The sequence below is a fragment of the Anser cygnoides genome, chromosome 6 (assembly GCF_040182565.1).
Source record: "Anser cygnoides isolate HZ-2024a breed goose chromosome 6, Taihu_goose_T2T_genome, whole genome shotgun sequence".
Lineage (NCBI taxonomy): Eukaryota > Metazoa > Chordata > Aves > Anseriformes > Anatidae > Anser > Anser cygnoides.
This window is the reverse complement of record NC_089878.1, coordinates 20449344-20467414: the sequence shown is the minus strand read 5'-3', so window position 1 is coordinate 20467414 and position 18071 is coordinate 20449344. Positions and strand designations below refer to the sequence as shown.

The window sequence follows — 18071 nt, the reverse complement described above, 5'->3', positions numbered from 1 at the left end:
TAGTCTCTCTTTTGCTAGGTGTTTGTCTGGCTACCTAGGGAACTTGCATTTCAGTGAGCCTGGGAATAAATGTATTATGTGGCAGCTACTATGTATGAATTCTTTATGGAGTCACATTTGGAGCTTGGTTGCTTTCTTCCACTGAAAGTACAGTAAAGTACTGTGTAATTCGTGCTTACTAAGACTCTTGAAGGCCTGTGCTGCTGCAGAGGCATACAGTTACATGTCTTGCACTGGAAATTAGATCTAAATGTGCTAATGGATCAAGACTTCAGTGTAGCTAGTGAAGTATAAATTCATAAAAATTCCTGCTGTGCATTAGCTTACTCATGCAGATACCTGTGATTATTTACAGGAAATGTTAGTAATACTGATGAGGACCAAGTTGAAAATTCATATAAACAGAAACGTAAACATTACCTATGATTTTCTGTTACAATAGGAGGGACTATTCCATGTAATGTTTAAAATGTTACGATAAACATACATATTTAGGGTCTCATAGATAAACTCTCATCTTGGTTTGGAAAACCCCTTTTTGACTGATTGCAAACCTGTATTGTGTCACAAGAGGGCAGTGTTAGAATATATAACAAGCTGAGTGCAGGCACTGTTTAATACTGAAATGGCTAGTTTGAAAATCATATCGAACTATTTACTATATAACTATTTAAAAGCATTTGACCAGACCTATTAGTGTTATTTTTGTTTCACTGAGGCAGTAAAATATTCTAGCTGCTGATGATCATGGCAGTAATTTCATTTGCCATTAACACGGGACAGCACAATTACAATACAGAGATCTGACAGGATTACCCATCCTGACTGGTGGCTGGTCTGCTTTCTGTACAAATTATTTATGAATTTTCGGGCTGTTCAACAGTCAAGAAGAGACTGAAGAGGACGTGGGTTTGTGCTTTTCTGTTTGTTTTTTTTTTTTTTTTCCAAGGTAGTGTCATACTAGGAAGTGCAGAGGTAAGTGGAATGAACTGTTTGGTCTTGCCTCAAGATGTTTGTAAAAAATACCCTGATAAATATCCTACTTAAAAGTTACATAAGGATTTAGTAAGTACCCTTCAAAATAAACAGATTTAGCAGCCTATTTCTGTTTAGAAAGAGGTTTTTACCCTCAATTATGGACAGATTCTGAATTTATTTTTTATTTGGCAATGTTATCCACCCGTTGTTACAACCAAGATATGTAGTAATAGAAGTTCCTTTTTGAGATATACCTAGTTTGGTGTTGTCTTAAAAATACTGTCAACTTCTCTCATCTGTGTTTAGTTTTTGAATTCTATTTTGAAAATGAACAGGTTCTGATGGATGAGTGTCAGTAATGTCTCAGTGTAAAGCTGGGAATAAATGCATGACAAAAGTATCAGTGTGACATCTTTGCCAGATTCTGCAGCATCGTGTTTCACTGGATTAGATTCAGAGCCTTTTACCCTAGATGATTAAGATTTATATTCCTGTCTGATAAAATCGGAAGGAATGAAGAGAAGAAAGGCAAAGATCAAATAGTAATTTATTCTACAGTTTTTCTGTAGTCTGCCTGCTGAATCACAGTGTGTGTTAGGAGCCATTGCTGGTTATCTGTGTTTGGTGGTGATTTTTTTTTTTTTATTTTTTTTAGCTAATCAGGTTTTAAAAACAGACCAAATTGAACCAAATTGACTTTACAAACAATTAGCCTTTTTAAGTAAAGCTTTAAAGGAGGAGCTGTGGTAGATTGGGTAGAACAGCAGTGGATTGGGTAGAACAGCAGTGTCAGTTGTAGGAAAATGCAGAAGACTGAGGATCAAAAGCCAAACAAGTTGGTATTGCTAGAAAAATTGACCATGAAGAAAGAGATACAGGTGTCCACGTAAGAAAGGAAAGAATTTCCTGGATGTCTCCAGCGGAGGATAAAGGAGGTATGTGATAAGACGAAGTGGAAACAAGGGAAGAAATTTAAAGAGGAGAGTCCTTGCAATGCTGTTTTCTGAACATAAGTGTAACATTGCTATTATGTATTTCAGGGACAGCCTATGTGAAGCTGAGGCAGGTTTATATTGTAGTCTGTAGTGTAGTGCAAATATGCTCAAGCTAGCCTTAAATTGTTTGTTTTGAGCATGAGAACTGCTCTACCTGCTGTAATAGAGATTAGGGGGACAAATGTACATAGCTGAGAAGTCGGGTGTGTTAGCCCATGCTGAGCTCTACAGGGGCATAGTTATATTAATTTTGATTTTGAACTTAGCTTATGTAGATTTAATATAGAAAAATCATTTCACTTCTGTCTGCCAGATACCTAGGAAAAAGGCCAAGACATTACAGGTACCTTTTACAGAATCAGATGGGAATGTGTGGAAATAATTAATGCTATTATAGTATAGTTAATCTGATCTGTAAATATTTTAATTAGGAACCAGAAGAGAACTTGTTTACAATCTTTCTTGGAGTGTAATGTCTCCTTTAAGTAGATCACCTTGTCTTTTGTAAAGATGATGGCCTAACATATGTTGTCAAACTGCAATTCTAGTGTGGAAGGATATTGCTGTGTTATCTTTAAAAGTAGTTTGATAAGGATTTCCTTTCTGAATGATGACTGAAACATATTCCAGTGGAGGTAATGGAGCAAGAAAATCACTTCATAGAAGAGAGAATTTACTTTCACATGGATCCTTTGGTTTCTCTGTTATGAAAGGAAATTTTTGCTAAGGACAAGCTGAGCTGTGTCAAAGTAATAGTACACAAATTTCCAAAATGCTATCTTTTGCAGATTTTTAATTAATAATGGAGATGGTATGGAGTCCTTGAGGGACACAGATGCAGCAGTGAGATGAAGGTGCAAAGTATGGGAAAATGATGAAATAAAAGTAAAGCAGACTCATCAACTCCCTTATTCAAAATATTGAATAAACTTAAATATTTTAATAATTTTATGTAATAAATAATAAAAATAAATAATTTATATATTTATATAATATTTTAGTAATTTTATAACTTAAAATATTGAATAAACTTAAATATCAAAGAAAAATACCCAATCTCTTTCTTCCTAACAAAGGTAATTTCTTTCATATTTTCTTTTTTTCTCTCTGACACCATGACTTTGTTCACCCAGAGCACAAAAATTCTGTATGCCAGGTTGGAAAATAGTGTCACAAGTCAGGGAGGAGCATGCAGGGATGTCTCTTATGATGGGGGAAGGAATAGTGCAGAACCTTGAATTTCTGATTCTTATCCATAGTTTGCGCTGACAAATTCAATAATGTTTTAGATTGACTGGGGGAGAGGGGGGCATTTAACAACTCTTTCACTGCATGTCTCTCATCTGTCACTGACAGGCAGCGCAACTGAATGCACAAACAGTCTGATTTGAACGCTACCATTCCTATAGTGTGCTCAGAGGACAGATAGCAATGGAAACAATCTCTTCTATTTTAAGTCTTTAATACTGCCTTTTAAATAGCTGTGTGGATTTTAGCTGGTTACCAGCAGCTAGAACCCCCTGCTGCTTCTGGGATGGCAGAGGGGAACAGCAAACTGAGTTTTGAGCTGCCAGCAATCCTCCTGAAGTCTACATTGAACAGCAGGAGATTCTTGAGTGTAAGGTTAACAGACATAATAGGAAATGCACACCTGATTCCCTAGGAGGCTGGAGATGTATAAATTGAGGGCAGAGAGAAGATAGGGCTCTGAAGTCTTGAAGAAGGTAGATGGACTTGCTCCTTAGCTAGCTGAGAAACTACATCTATATGGAGAGCAATGATGGCTGGGGGAGGAAAGAAAAAAATAAAAAAAGAGAAAAAACTTTCACTTGATAGAAGCCTGGACTTTTCTTTAATGAAGATAGGTAGGACCATTCCATCTCCTTGACCTAATACCCCACAATGTTAATTTATTTCTAAGGCTGAACAGCTGCCTCATCAGACTTTCCCTTAGAAAGTGGTTCCTTTACTAACACCTTTCCTCTGCTCTTCTTCTCTATTCTGTTTTTAAAAATATATTCTCTAAGGTTGTAAAGGATCAAAAAAGTGAAAAGTTTCTAGAGAGTTTCTTTGGGGGAGCAAGGGGAAAAGGAGTGAGAAAGAAGTTTAAAGATGTAATTATTGCTTCTAATCCACCTAATGGAAAGGTTTCTTTTTTCTGCTAGACTGTTTGGTTATTCAGCCCTAAACAGAGATCTTTTATCTGAACTTTCTAAATAAAGTTGAGTATAATATATTGGAGACCTGGATATCAAATTTGACATGAGCAGTAGAGACGTTTTCTTTGTAGATCCTTTGAGTGCAATTTTCAGTAAAGTAGCACGCATATAGTGGTTCAGGTCTGAATGCAAAGCTTCTTAAAGCACCATTTTAGTGTATGGCCTGTATTGTAGGCTGTTTGTAGAGACATACGTTTCTTGGGCACTCATTCCCAAATATTCTTTTTTCAAACAGTGCCTGTTCATATTTGTCTTCCTTGCAAGTATATTTCTGACAGTTGGTAAATTCTTCCTAGATCTTCTCTAAAATGTAATTGATTTTGTTTTCCTGAACACACAGTTTTATATGGTAATATCTGTGCAAAAGCAATTTTCTATGGTTCAGGGAACTGGACTATTATGGGCATTTGTCTTTGTAATGCAATTATAAAGCTACTAACTTGATCTTAATAACATTTGCCTATTACCACTTATTAGATGCATGAAAGGAAAACAATGTGATTTTAAACACAGAAAATGATGCTGAAATATGTTCATGCATCTCTCCTGGATTATCAGCCACAAGGAAGGACTGCATGGGATGACAAAATTTTGCTTTATTTTTGTAGCCTTTTTACGAATCTTACATTTTAGAATTAAATTAAACTATATTTCTGATGTTGTGTCAAGTAAAATTAGCATGTGTTTTTATATGTTTATGCATTTATCTATGTGCACGTATAATTTCCTTAGTAAACTGTGACTCGCTTCTGTGTAAATTTTTAGTACTGTTACTATTTTTATTTTTAATTTACTCAGAAGATGATCAGTTAAGGTCCAGCTTAGAAAGAGACTTAAGTAAATGTTGAGATACAAGCCACTGCTCAGGAGCATAGCAACTTCTAAGCCTAAAATAGGACATGAATCTAAAAATCTTGATTCAGCAAGATACTTAATTTCTATCAGTCTATTTATTTACTTATTTATTTCTGCTGTAGCTCATAATTTGTATTGGAACTGTCAAAGAGGAGCTCCTGGCCAACAGGGTTTGAATCAGACATCTTTTCCATCACATTAATGGCATGTGTTCATATAGACCTTTTTGAAGTGTACTGTGCTGCATGCTGGGGACCATCACAATTAATCTAGACTTATTCCAGGTTGTTTTGGAGTTAAAAGTTTACATGAAATATCTGAATTATGTGAAATTAACTTAATTTTTTTTTTTAGTCAATGGACAAATGCATTATAAATACGAGAGAATATTATAACTGAAAATTAAGTTTACTAAGAGACGTAACACTCAGATTTTCTTTTTGATGAGGATAACTTATATAGGGCAGAAATTTATATTCCAAGATTGCTTTTCTAATGCTAGTTATCTTCTGATCACCTCTGACATTTCTAATGGATTTCATCATTACAGCAGTCTTTATAGATGAACGGAGGTCATAACTCTCTTCCAAAGGTGAGGGTGACTCTTGTGCCCTCTGCTTTGCAGCAAGATAGGTCTAATCTGAATGATGGTCACTTGCTTCCGCACTGAGGCTTCCTTTGCTGTTAATTAGCATATTGTGGGCTTTTGTTTATTTCCTATGGTTTTGGTACTCTTAACTTTTTAAAAAGAAAATTGCCAAAGAATCTTAAGGTAGCACCATTAGCAAATGTGACATAAAGACTCTTATAAGAAATGCTGGAATACTTAACATGTCCTTTCCTTTTTAATTAAAGGATGCTGTAACAATATGCACTTTGGGAATAGGAACTGCCTTTGGAGAGTCCATTCTGGATAACACTCCTCGCCATGCTACCATTGTTACCAGAGAATACAGCGAGCTCCTTCGAATTGAGCAGAAGGACTTCAAAGCACTTTGGGAGGTAAATTCAGGTTTACTTGCAGTTTATATAAGAAAAAATAACGAAATATAAGCTCATTTGTAGCCTAAGCAAAGGAATAATTCTTTTTAATTAGTTTGGACAAAAAGGAAAACGTGTTTACTTCTTTCTAGTGATTCATATTCTCTATGATTCCATACTTCTGTATTGCTTTCTTGCAGGCTTCTTCTACTTTATTTCTTCTAATGAAATAACTTATATAAATTTCACCAGAAATTTCACCTGTATACTGCAGGTGCTGTATTTACCCTCAAACTTGCTTTTGTTGCATGCATTTACATGGGGAGTTTACCTTTACAATACTCTGATGTTTTAAATTACTCTCATTTACTCCTGTCTCAGCAGCAGCTGTAAGGGGTTTGAAATTAGCAGATGGACAAAGATCATTTAAAATAAGTTACTGGTAACGTGAATTCCCTTAAAACTTTTGTTTCTGGAGAACATATGGCTGAGATTCTTCATCCCATAGTCTGTGTGTACTTTGGTATTTGTGTAGAGAAGACTCCATTAATATGCTACCACGCTAAGTTACTGGACTTCAATTAGTTTGTGTTTTTGTAAGCATTGCTCTTGCCTGGAAAGCGTTCAGGGTATTAGAAGGCACCCTGTTGGCCTGGCCTGCGCTGTATGGTACTTGTACTGCCAGCTTGGTTAAGTGGCAGCAGCACAAATTTAGGTGTTGCATAGAACTGTAGGATGGTAGAACAGTGTCTTGAATTTGAAAATCTGGCGATGCTAACTATATAGATATATCTATATCTGTTTTCTCTTTTCCTGAGGAAAAAGAAACATACTCCAAATAAGTGTGGTAAAGTGGTACTAAAGTAATGCTATCAGAAAGAAAATCAAACTCGCAACTAGCTACACTGACTGACTAGTATCACCTATCTGCAAATATGTTGCCTTGAACATAGTTAATGTTGCAGCATGACTTACCTGTGAAAGATGGATGCATTCATGAAACATGCTTGCCATTGCGTGACAATATAAGATTTATTCTGTGAGCTGCGTAGCTACAATTTGTACTTCTTTTTGGTCAATATCTGCAGGTAAAAAGAAAAAATATTAGTACAGTCACATACCAAATTTGAAGGAATTTACAATGCAATATTTTTCTGTAGTTCATACTTTTATTTCTGCAGCGGCTACGTTATGATTTTTCACCGTGGCATTACAAGATGAAATATGCAAGTAGTTTAATCTGTTTTAACATATGCAACTTTTGCTAGTGGTCAGAAAATTTTAATGTAGATAGTGCTTTAGAAGCTCACGATGTAGGATAATAAATCCAATTGTAGGTTTTTCAAATAAAAAATAAATAATAATTTAAAAAAATTTCCTTTAAATTCACTTTGAAGTGGTATTAGCAAATCTCTTTCTGATATGTATATGACTTTTTGGCTAACAATTCAGAGATTGTCGGTCTCCTATCAGAAATATTGGGAGAGTCTAGGTTAAGTTCCCATCTTTAAAATTTAGAATTTTAAAGTATACTTATTTTTTTAAAACAGAAATGCCTATGTCATTTGCTCTGTAATAACTAATACACTGTTACTTCTAATAATTTTGTTTATTTTGCTGAATTTTTAGATGATGATAATACAAAGGTCACATGTTGAAAGTATTGGATGCTTTCATAGGGAGCTTTAGCACACACTTGGTATATCTCAGATTTTATGAAATTTTGTAGTAGAGCATGTCACAGGTGCTGCAGATGTCGGTCACAGACCACAGTTTAGTTTTTGGTGCTGCTTTGCTTTTTGTTTTGCAGTGTATTCTTTGATATATTTTGGTGTGGTTTCTTTGAGTCTCTTAGTGAGAATGCAAAATTATCCTAACAAAAATAGCTTTGTTGGTTAGACTGAGGTAGAATGAAGTCATTCACTTTTTTTCTTTTCAAGGTAATATTTGTCTCCTTGTAATCTACTAATCCTAAGGTCTACATAAACTGCACCTCAGGTATGATAAATGGAGTGTATTTACAACAGGCAGAAAAAATATTTAAGATAATTCACCCCCAAATATACTAGCAATACGAGCAGTGGCGGTAGTATGTTCTTATCCTTATTATCATCTCAAAAGTAAATCTTTTTCTTCAGGGAAGATTTTATGTTATGAATTGTATGTTGTTCAGCGTGCCTTATGCAGAGATTCATACATACTTGCTTTGACAAAGTCCATATAATTTAATTCTAGAAAAAGTAGTTTCTCCATAAAGAAATTGCTGAATAATTCTGAATAAATATAGTACTGTAGTACTACAGATCAACCTAAATAAGCAAGTAGAGCTGTAATTCTTAAAATGGTTACTACTTTTAGGAATTATGATTTTTATGATTATAATAAAAATGCAAAAAATACATCTAATATGATTAAGGGTGGGTTTTTTTGCTCGTTTTTTGTTCCACAAAATTTCCCTTTATTTGAGGGAAAGAACAAATGAAAACTGTTGATCACAGATTTTTGGCATACCAGAACAATGCATGTAAATTCTGAAAACACAATTTTTTAAATTGTTTGATTTTTAGGTGGTGTATATAATATTGGAAAATGAACCCGTATACATTGATTCAGTATTGACATTCATTTAGTGTGCAAATAACCCTAAATTATGGGACTAAGGGCTATGAACTATCTTCTTCTATACTAAAAATTTGTTTACACTGAGACCTACTGATTAAGTTGACACAACAAATGTTTTTTGCTATCACAAATCTAGGCTGTTCTTTGGAAGACAAGTAAATCTGCATTCATATTGCTTATGAAGCTTTTAGTGTAAGTTATAAAACTAGATTTTGAGAGAAAGATATACTTACTTTTTTAGAACTTCTGAAGGAAGTCTCAGAATCTCTAAATCTGTAAATCCACAATACAGTTATTTCTGCAGTTTTTAAAATGGGAAACTAAGCTTTTCAGTTTTAGCTGTATTCCTCTAAGAAACAATGGTATTGGTATGTTTCACAGACCAGATGTGGCTTATTAACACATTTAATGCACAAAATATAGCAAGTGATTTTCTTTGAGTACAATTACAGTTGTGTCTGTATCTGAAAGAAAGAGATTGCTACTTCTAAACAGAATTTATCACTTTTCTTCTGTCAATTTTATAAATTTTAATACTTTTTGAGGAAAAGATAGGATATTCTTTATCAAAAGCATAATAAGCTGCTTTCTGTAATACGCAAACCACATTTTCTGTAAAGGGCTCACTGAATGATTTTCTACTATCTCCCTCTTTAACAGTCAGGGAATGCCAGTCAAAACAAATAATATCGTCCTGATAACAGCAATTACCAGTTAAAATGGCCCAGTCTTTTCTCTAATGACTGTATCCATTGAAGTAGCATCCTGTTCAGGAACATCTGTTGAACTTAGCTTACTCATCCTTGGAGACTTGTTTTCTATCCCCAAGCTTCTAGAGCAGATTGGAGGTGATAAAATCTGTGGTTAGGCTTTCACACAGCTGAACACTGTCCCCTGATGAAGAAGCTCTAGGAGGTTATGGGAATCACTGGTGTCATATATGGGAATCACTGGTGTCATATCTTCGTGCACCAATTGTCCCTGGTCTTCATCTCGGAGGATTACTAACAACCATGAAGAAAGTTTTTCACGGCTATTATAAGACTTCCATGGTACTCCAAGAATGCGTGGGAAAAGGTGCTGTTTGCGTTGACAAGAACTTGCTATCCCTCTTTAACATCACTGAGTTAGCGTGGTACTATCTACCTTGCCCCAAAGCTGGTTTAAACCACAAGGGAAAATGCATCCAAAAATAAACATAAAAGCAGAAGGCTACACCCGAGGATCTTTAGTCACGCACATCCTGATGGATAACTGTCTCGCTCCACCCTCCAATAGTTGGATTCTTTTAGACAGACCGGGAGCAAAATGGATGTATTTGAGCAGTGTTATTGTTACAGAAGTTCTCTGTAGTTCATCCTCAAGTTTTGTCCTTTCACGCAGTTGCAAAGTTATTGAAGCCCAGACAGGAAGGGAGTGAATCTGCTGAGAGGTGACTTATTTTTAGAGGTCTTTCCTACCACAGTGAATTACTCAGCCTTCCTTGGATAACACACAAATAACCAATTTCCTTTTGTGTGGAATAAGATTATGTTAGAAGTTACTGAACATGCTTTGAGAAACATTTGATCTTGACTAAATGAAGAGCAGCTATTACTTCGGTATGCAGTAACTTTGGAGAGAGGGAATCTTGCCCCTGTAAGGTCAGAAGGAATATTTTAATTTTTATTCATGTTCATCAGCATTTACACATCTTGTCTGGTAAACAGTATCATAACTTGCTTCCTGCTTTTGTCCATCTGATGATAATTCAGATTCAGCCCTCAACAGACTTCACTGCTCTGAAATTGTATCTTTGGGGGAAACCTGCTTTCTTACTGTCTTTATTTTCTGAACACTGAATGTTAGTTTTCTGTGAGCTATTTTAAGAACAGATCCTCTGTCAAAATGGAATAAGTTTTGCATATAGCTTCAATGGAATGCTCTTTAGGAAATATATGTATGAAATGGCATGCTGACTTGAATGTAATAGTGTTCAGTGTGACTTCTGAATAAGGTTTATGTTCATCAGAATCAAGGCCACAGCTCTCAGTGGATTTTCACGTAATTTTCATGTTTGTCTTTTGAAGGTGTATCTAATCTTTTGCCTTATCTCAAGGTACAAAGTAGTCTTATGCTTCATTTTATGTGTCAGGATTATTGCAGTAGGAATTATGAAGACACTGTAAAAATACATTAATGAAAATGAACATAGAAGGATTTTTTTCAGTTCTTTTCACCTGTTTGTGCTGTAAGTACATTATTTATCAAAGTACGTTACTGAATTGCATGTAGATATTTTGCAGTGTAACACAGTAGGCAGCATTTCAGAGAGGCAGCCTTTCCCTTGCCTTTAGCTACTGAAAATACATGTTATACTATTACAGGACAACGTTCTCGCTTCTCTGTCTGGTAGATTTCTGAACGCTTGGGTGTTTTTGAGGAGTACTAGGAATCTCATGTAGATGTCAGTACTTTCTAATGCACTTTTTCGCCATTGACTAGTCCATATCAGAAATTCTTTCTGGTTCATTAACTGAGAGATTAGGTTTAGTCTGAGAAATGAAATACTGGAAAAGAGGGGGGGGGATCAAAGAAAGAATCAGATAGTTTAGATGGCTGGACATAAATCTATCAGGTTGATTTATGGTATACTGCTTGGTCAGTTTATTGTACTGTAATCAGTTGCAGAAGTCTTTGCAGTGATTTACTGATTTTCCATAGGTGAGTATAGGAGAGACATAAAATTATAGTTAATAAAAAGAAGACTATTTAGCCTTACAGGAAGGACGATCATGTGATATAAAATAGCAAAATGCTTGGAGACTCAGAAAAGTATGAAAAGGTGGTTGTGGAACCTGCAGCTGTATTTACCTGCTTCTTGTCACATTCTCATTGATGGCTCAAATTCTACCTTGATGATTTGTCTCTCTAATGTGGTTTTGTTTCAGAAATGTAAAAGTGATCAAATTGTAGTAGCCTACCTTTAGATTATGGCTAGAATACTGCATTCAGCAACCTCTCAAATTTTCATGTCAGAATAAGGAAGAACTATTCCATGGTATCAGATACAGATTGCAACATAGAAGAAAGATGTGAAAGGACTCAGGTGTGTGGAATTTGTTGCCTTGTGCTGTCTGCAAATCTTCAGCTGAAGAGGAATTCAAATTTGTATGCAGAGAAACAGCCAGTGTGAGAGACATTGAAAAATGAAGTGATGATAGGCAGGTAGATTTTTTTTCCTAGACTAACACATGGAAGGAGGAGGAATATAAAAAGTCCTCCCCCTTAGCTTTAGAATATGACAGTAAACACAGAACTGGCAAGACTGTGAACAAAGCTTTGTAAGTAACTAACATTCCACCTTCATACCTTCTGTGTTAATATTGATGAAAACATAGAAACGAGTAGCAGGAAAAGTTTCCAAGGTTGTTGTTATATCAAGATAAAGTGCCAGATTGCAAACCTGGTTTTGCTGTTGCAAAGTGAGCATATTTCAAGTGAATACAGTGGAATTGCTTTGATACACATGGAGCTAAGTGGGAGCAGAGCCTGGCCTCTAGTACTGTTGTTACATTGGTTTTGGCTACTTTTCTAATAAGCTTTTAGGATCTTCTCTTTTGTTTTCCTTTGTCAAACATTTCGAATATTAACAAGCAATGGTTTGTCTGGAAGAGCAGATTTAAATGAATATGGAATGGCATTCTATTATCAGTAGTCAGATTTACATCAGAACAGCAATATTAGTCAGCATATCAAAACAGTGACTTTTATTTGGGTATGTGAATTACTTAATCTTACAAAAAATGCAGATTTCTGTGAACACTTTTCTATGACTATCTTGTAAAGTAACCTTCCTGGCTGTTGATGGTGGAGAAACATGACTGGGAATTAGCCTTGATTTTTTCACTTTGGTAACCTGATTTTCCTTGGTGTGATAAGCACTGATGGAAACGTACAAGTCTTTTGAGAAGACTCTTTCTGTAATGTGTTCTTTTTTGGCATTATGACCAAAAAGTTTGTAATAACAGCACAGCACATTATCTGAAATAAAGCAGACAATCAGGTACGTTATTCAATATCATCCATCAGGCACAATTTCTGTAAAAGATCAAGGGATCCAGTTGGTTTGAACTTTGCAGGTTTCTCTTTCTTTGTCCTTGTCCTTCATTTAAGGTGCCAGATTGGGCACTCAAGCTACCCCTTAAGCCACAGAAAAGATTGAATAATAACAAGTTGATTAGAAAGGTCTGGTCCTTCGTGTCTCTCTGCAACAAACTTTCCTGATGCTTGTTCTTGCATGTTATTCCTATGGTCCATTTGCACCCCAGCTTCCCAGTTTATTCCAGTTCAATGCTATTTCAATAGCAACGTTTTGTGGCTATATCACTGATTACTATAAGAAGATGGATTAAGGCTTTGTGGAGCTGATTTCTCTTGACCTTAACTAGTGTGGTGTTTCTCTTAGATGCAATTCTGTGTCGCTGTAGTAAAGCCCATCAGTTTGAAGCCCCTTGTGAATACTATTGTGCCAGACACTGTGCAAAAATATATTATTATTCCTATTTACAGCCCCTGTAAATGTTTGTGTGTATTAGCACTTCAAAGAGTCTTAAATTATATTGCAGAAAGCTTGACTCTTTTTGAGGTTCATTCTTGGGGGGAAAAAAAGAAACAGAAAAATCCAATAAGCATGTTAGTCTCCCTGTTAAATAATGCCTTTATTGTTTTTCTCACATTTTATCATGGTTAGAGGTAAAGTTAAAAAATAATGGATTCATCCAGTTTTCAAGAAAAAATATTTTGATTAGTTCCTAAAATACTTAAATTACAGAAGACCATCTGACAAACTGGAATGTATACGCTTAAATGCTGCAGATGTTTTTGAGGCTGCGTTTTTTTTTTTTTTTTTTTCTTGGAAGCTTTACTGCCAAACTTGCATTTTCTATAACCAGCTTTTTTATTAGCAAAGCAAGTGCTTTTCATCCTCAGCAGATTGTATTATTAAATGCAGTATCTCTAAGCATGATGTGCTAAATGGGAAAAAACATATATTGCAAAACACAACTGGAAGCCTATGAATATTTTTTCAGGGAGCAAACTTCTGGGCTTTCATTAGTTCATTCTTATTAGGCAAAATGTCTTTCAGAAGAATCAGAACATTTGAAGCTCATGAAAGTCTTTTTTTTTCTAAACACACATTTTAACTATCAAATATGTGTCTCATTCTTATCTTTCACAGATAAAATGTGTAACAGAGTTGTCTTTGTAGGTGTGTGTGTGTATAATCTACCATCTCTACATAGTGTGTGTGTATATTACTGCATTAAATTCATCTTCAACTTGTCAAACTTCTGTGTCAAATTGTCTGGAGCTTTGGTTTTAACTGCATTTGTGGTTGGCGGGGTCCTTTGTTGCCTTTGAAATGAATACCAAACTGGTCAAATGCATAAGGCTTTGGCTACGCTTCTAAACCTTTGAATTTGACACAGTCTGTTCCTTTATTCAACTGTGAGGTTGATGTGGATGAGATGGTTTTGCAGATTGACCCTTTCTGATCTTCTGGTCAGTCTCATCTCAGTCCTCCTTTTCTTTTCAAATGAGACCTCCTTTTTCTTCCTTACACAAAAGGTTAATTGTCACCTATCATGAGGTATCTATGGTATTTATTTTGGTTCCTTCGAGTTCTTCAGAAAAATAGCAATCCCTTAGAAGCTTCCTTTTAGCAATGAGTTTTGTTGTTTATGTTGCTTCACAGCAATGGATATGGTTGTGTGTTCCTCCAAGGCATTTCTCTAGAATGCATGCTTGCATGCTGCATTTGAATGGGTGCTTTCTGCCTGTGTTATATAATGGGTAAGGCAAATAATGTGATACCATTTATTAGATCAATGGATATGTTTTAACATTGATGTTTTAAAAATCCATTACCTTAAACCTGCTAGCATTTGAATAATAATAAAAAAAGGATCTATGACAATAAGATCTGTGGCAGTGGAAGATCTTTTGCAGATTAGCACACACTGATAGCAAGACAATTATTTTATTATTTTCTTTTTCCTGACAGTGTAGAGTGTAGTTTATTAAAATATTTTGTGAAAATGTTGTAAAAATGTTCGTTCTTATGTAGCAAGAACAATATGACTTATAAGACTCACTTAGCACAATATGAATTCCTCCTTCCTTAAGGAAACATTCGCTTGAATGAGCATTCAATACCTTAAAACTCAAAACAAGCTACAACCAAGACCAAAAGAAGTCAATTTATTAGGTATATGGATTAATAAATACGCTCAAAAAAAAAACTGCCCTATGTTTACTTTAGGGCACTTCTAATAGATGTCTTTCCTTTTCCTGGTCGGAGTCAGAGTTGTAAGGTTCAGCATTTGCCCTTTCCCTTAGCCCAGTTCCTCCCTTCTTTTCATCCATGGTGAAATCCTACCTTACTGAAGTCAATGAGTGCTTTGGGATTTCAACCCAGGTAAGTAGTAATTTCTTTCTTCTCCTTGTACAGTATGCAGCACAGGCTGCTGGTGTTAGGTGTAAGTCCTCTTTACCCTCTTCCCTTCTGTGGCAGTTTCTACCCACTACTATAGCTGACGTGACATGAGAGCATGAGCCTGGAATCTCTCGGATTATTTCACGGTTTAATAGCTCGGGGGTGCTTCACAAAGTGGTCAACCCAATAGTTGTACTGAGGTAAGTTGTATCAAAGGCTTACAAACTCTACTCATCCCAGAGGTATACTTGATGAAAATACAAAGCACTGTGGACTGAATGTGGAATATTTCCCTTGTCAGAAAGTAAGAATTACAGGATCCAGCCTGTCATCTGTGCTGGTTGTGGCCACTCACAGAAATCAAGAGGAGAAAGGGATTAATAATAAAATTTATGTCTGCTCTTGAATCGATCCTTGTTTCAGTCTGAGTCTTGGAACTTGAGTGCTTACAGTTCACAGGTTTAGCGTGCGTTGCTGTTATTCCATTAGTTCCATGAGTAACAAAATTCCTAGAAGTCTGTTCACCGGCAGTGTGAAAGTATCAGGCCTGAAACGTGCCCTGAGGGCCTTGCAGGTCCTCTTAAACGTTTAAATCTCATGGGGATTTATGGAACAAGCTGTTCATGGATATATTTATTTATTTCAGTGAGTGGTTGTTTATGCCATAAATATTTAAGAACAGCACATAATAAGATATGGTGGCCCTCTAGTGCATATAATCCCTGTATTTTTATACTTTGTAATGAAGTGGATGTTCACAGAGTTCATGTTTTTATTTAATATTTCTGTTTCGGGATGTTGTTGAAATCAGTGGTTTATCAGGAGGTGTGAATTCATACCATCAGCATGGTGTGATGCTGAAAGCTTTATTCCTTTTTCCTTCATCTCATGCTTGATTAGATAATGCCACTAGTGTGCATTTCCCCTGAACTCTGCTTAAAATAGCTTCTCAGTTAAATTGCAAATGAAGAAGTTAAAACTGAAACTCACAAATGGAAGTTTACACCCTAAATATCTTCTGGTATAACTTTGCTTTTGTTCATTTTAAGTTACATTGATAAAATTTTCTTGTCCTTCCAGACACAATACTTAGGTCTCAGCCAGGCTTGTATACCATTTGTTTGAGGGTGGAGCATAATCAGCATTTAAAATTGAATCTTGCCATTCTGCATTTAGTACTTACTGATATAATTAAGCTTGCTTACATTTTAACCTCTGACCATTTCCTGAGTAATTTCTATTTAATTTTGTATTCCACCTCTCTCTTGACCTTTGAAAAATATCTTTTCTGACAACCAACACAAAATATTTTCTTGAAGTATTAACCACTTCATTTTCTGAAATACTTAGACAAGCTTTATTCTGTTAATTTTCCCCAAACCGGAGTACAGGTTAGTGGAAACAGACGGAGTATCATTGTTTTGTTTTAGTGTAATAGAAATATGCCACGCAACGTGATTTTTGTATGACCTGGTCTTTGAGAAAGTGAGTCCGTCAGAGAAATCATACTGTTCTTAAAGGACTGAGTTGTAAGGGAACTTGTTTGAGTTACTTAGGCTTTTATGTTTAATTCTCTCTGGGGATAATGCTGGAGACTCTCAGTACAATTAGGGGAAGATTAAAAGCTCAGTACAGGCTTATTTTTTCCCTTCTTCCTTTCTGCCAATACCCTCTGAGCCTGTACCCTCTCTAAAAGCAAGGAATGTCTTTCAAAGGTCGTTTTTCCTTTCTATCATTTATTTCTCAGGCAGTGTTCTGGTATGCTCCTCTTCCATACATTGGAGAATGTGGTTTCTCTTTCTGCGTTCATTACTTTTGATCCTGCTAGTATTTAATGCCAGTTCTGTTGATCTCCAGTAAAGAGTTCATTGGCTATTTCTCCTTAGGCTTATCTGTGACATTTAGATCACATTAGATAACCAGGGATCACCAAGCAGCTAGGTAATATTTCTTGCACCATTGATGAGAATTATACCATTACTTAGTGTTTCTTAGTACATTGGCTCTGCAGACCTAAAAGGAGTAAAATTGTAGTAAAAGTGCAGACAATAATGTAGATACGTCTGAATACACTGACAGTATAGTATCTTTGATTACTAAAAGTACCATTTTACATAATGCTTTTTTTCAAAGAGATACACATCAATCTGAGCAGGTAGTAGTTGGAGAATTTACCACTGCTGTTGCAGCGGTATGGTCAAAAGATTACTTTGAGACTACCACAGAAGTTCACAACAGAACTCTGATTCTGCAGGTTGTCTGTGTTTACGCACGTCTGCCATATGGAATTTCCTTATAGAGTGTGTTACTTCCATCTGATCTCATAAACAAAATGTACTGTCTCATTTTATTCTGAGACAGACTTTTCCTGTTTTAACAACAGGAGGAGGATTCTTCTGTCTTTTAAACTTTCTGAAGAGCTTTTTGATATTACTTCAGATAATGATGCATGCTACCAGCCAGTCCACAAGTATTGATACTTGAATTGTTGTCAGCTTTGTACTCTCACATTCTGTAGTGCTGCAAGGCACCCTGCAAGGAAGTTCTGGAAATGCTCTAAGCTGTAGGAATGCTAGGAATACAGATTTTACTGCCAGAGAAATTCTGTAAGGAATTAATATTACAGGGGCATCCATACTGTTAATCCAAGTATCATTACGGAATGGTAGGTGAATTACCTTTCCTCGTATCCATTAACAGGACAATGTCTTTAGATGAGAATTGAGTTAATCTGTAATGAATAAAATGTAATGACAGGTTGTGTTATCCAGAAGCAGACCACAAATTATATTTTCCCTCATCCTTTAACAAAATAATTCATTCTACTATTAGTGTGCAACAAACTATGCTTTTTAATGTGAGAAGACAGCAGACCCCCAAGAAACAACCCCAGCTCTGTTGCAAGTAGTCTTCACAGAGATGGAGAGGTACTTTTTAGCTGCC

The 18071-nt window shown here is 35.7% G+C and overlaps 1 protein-coding gene across 10 annotated transcripts in view; it reads left to right on the top strand.

Moving 5' to 3' along the window:
- Window positions 1-18071, top strand: part of RAPGEF4 (Rap guanine nucleotide exchange factor 4) — a 154408-nt gene that overhangs the window by 16248 nt on the left and 120089 nt on the right. For 7 of the 10 annotated variants that reach the window (XM_048061613.2, XM_048061611.2, XM_013171541.3 and 4 more), the window contains one exon: window positions 5903-6049. In XM_048061613.2, the coding sequence (XP_047917570.2) occupies window positions 5903-6049 (147 nt within the window). Of the gene's footprint in view, window positions 1-1766; window positions 1914-3767; window positions 3839-5902; window positions 6050-10168; window positions 10294-18071 lie in introns of those variants that run through there. The other 3 variants (XM_048061615.2, XM_066999265.1, XM_013171536.3) reach the window with 3 other exon arrangements.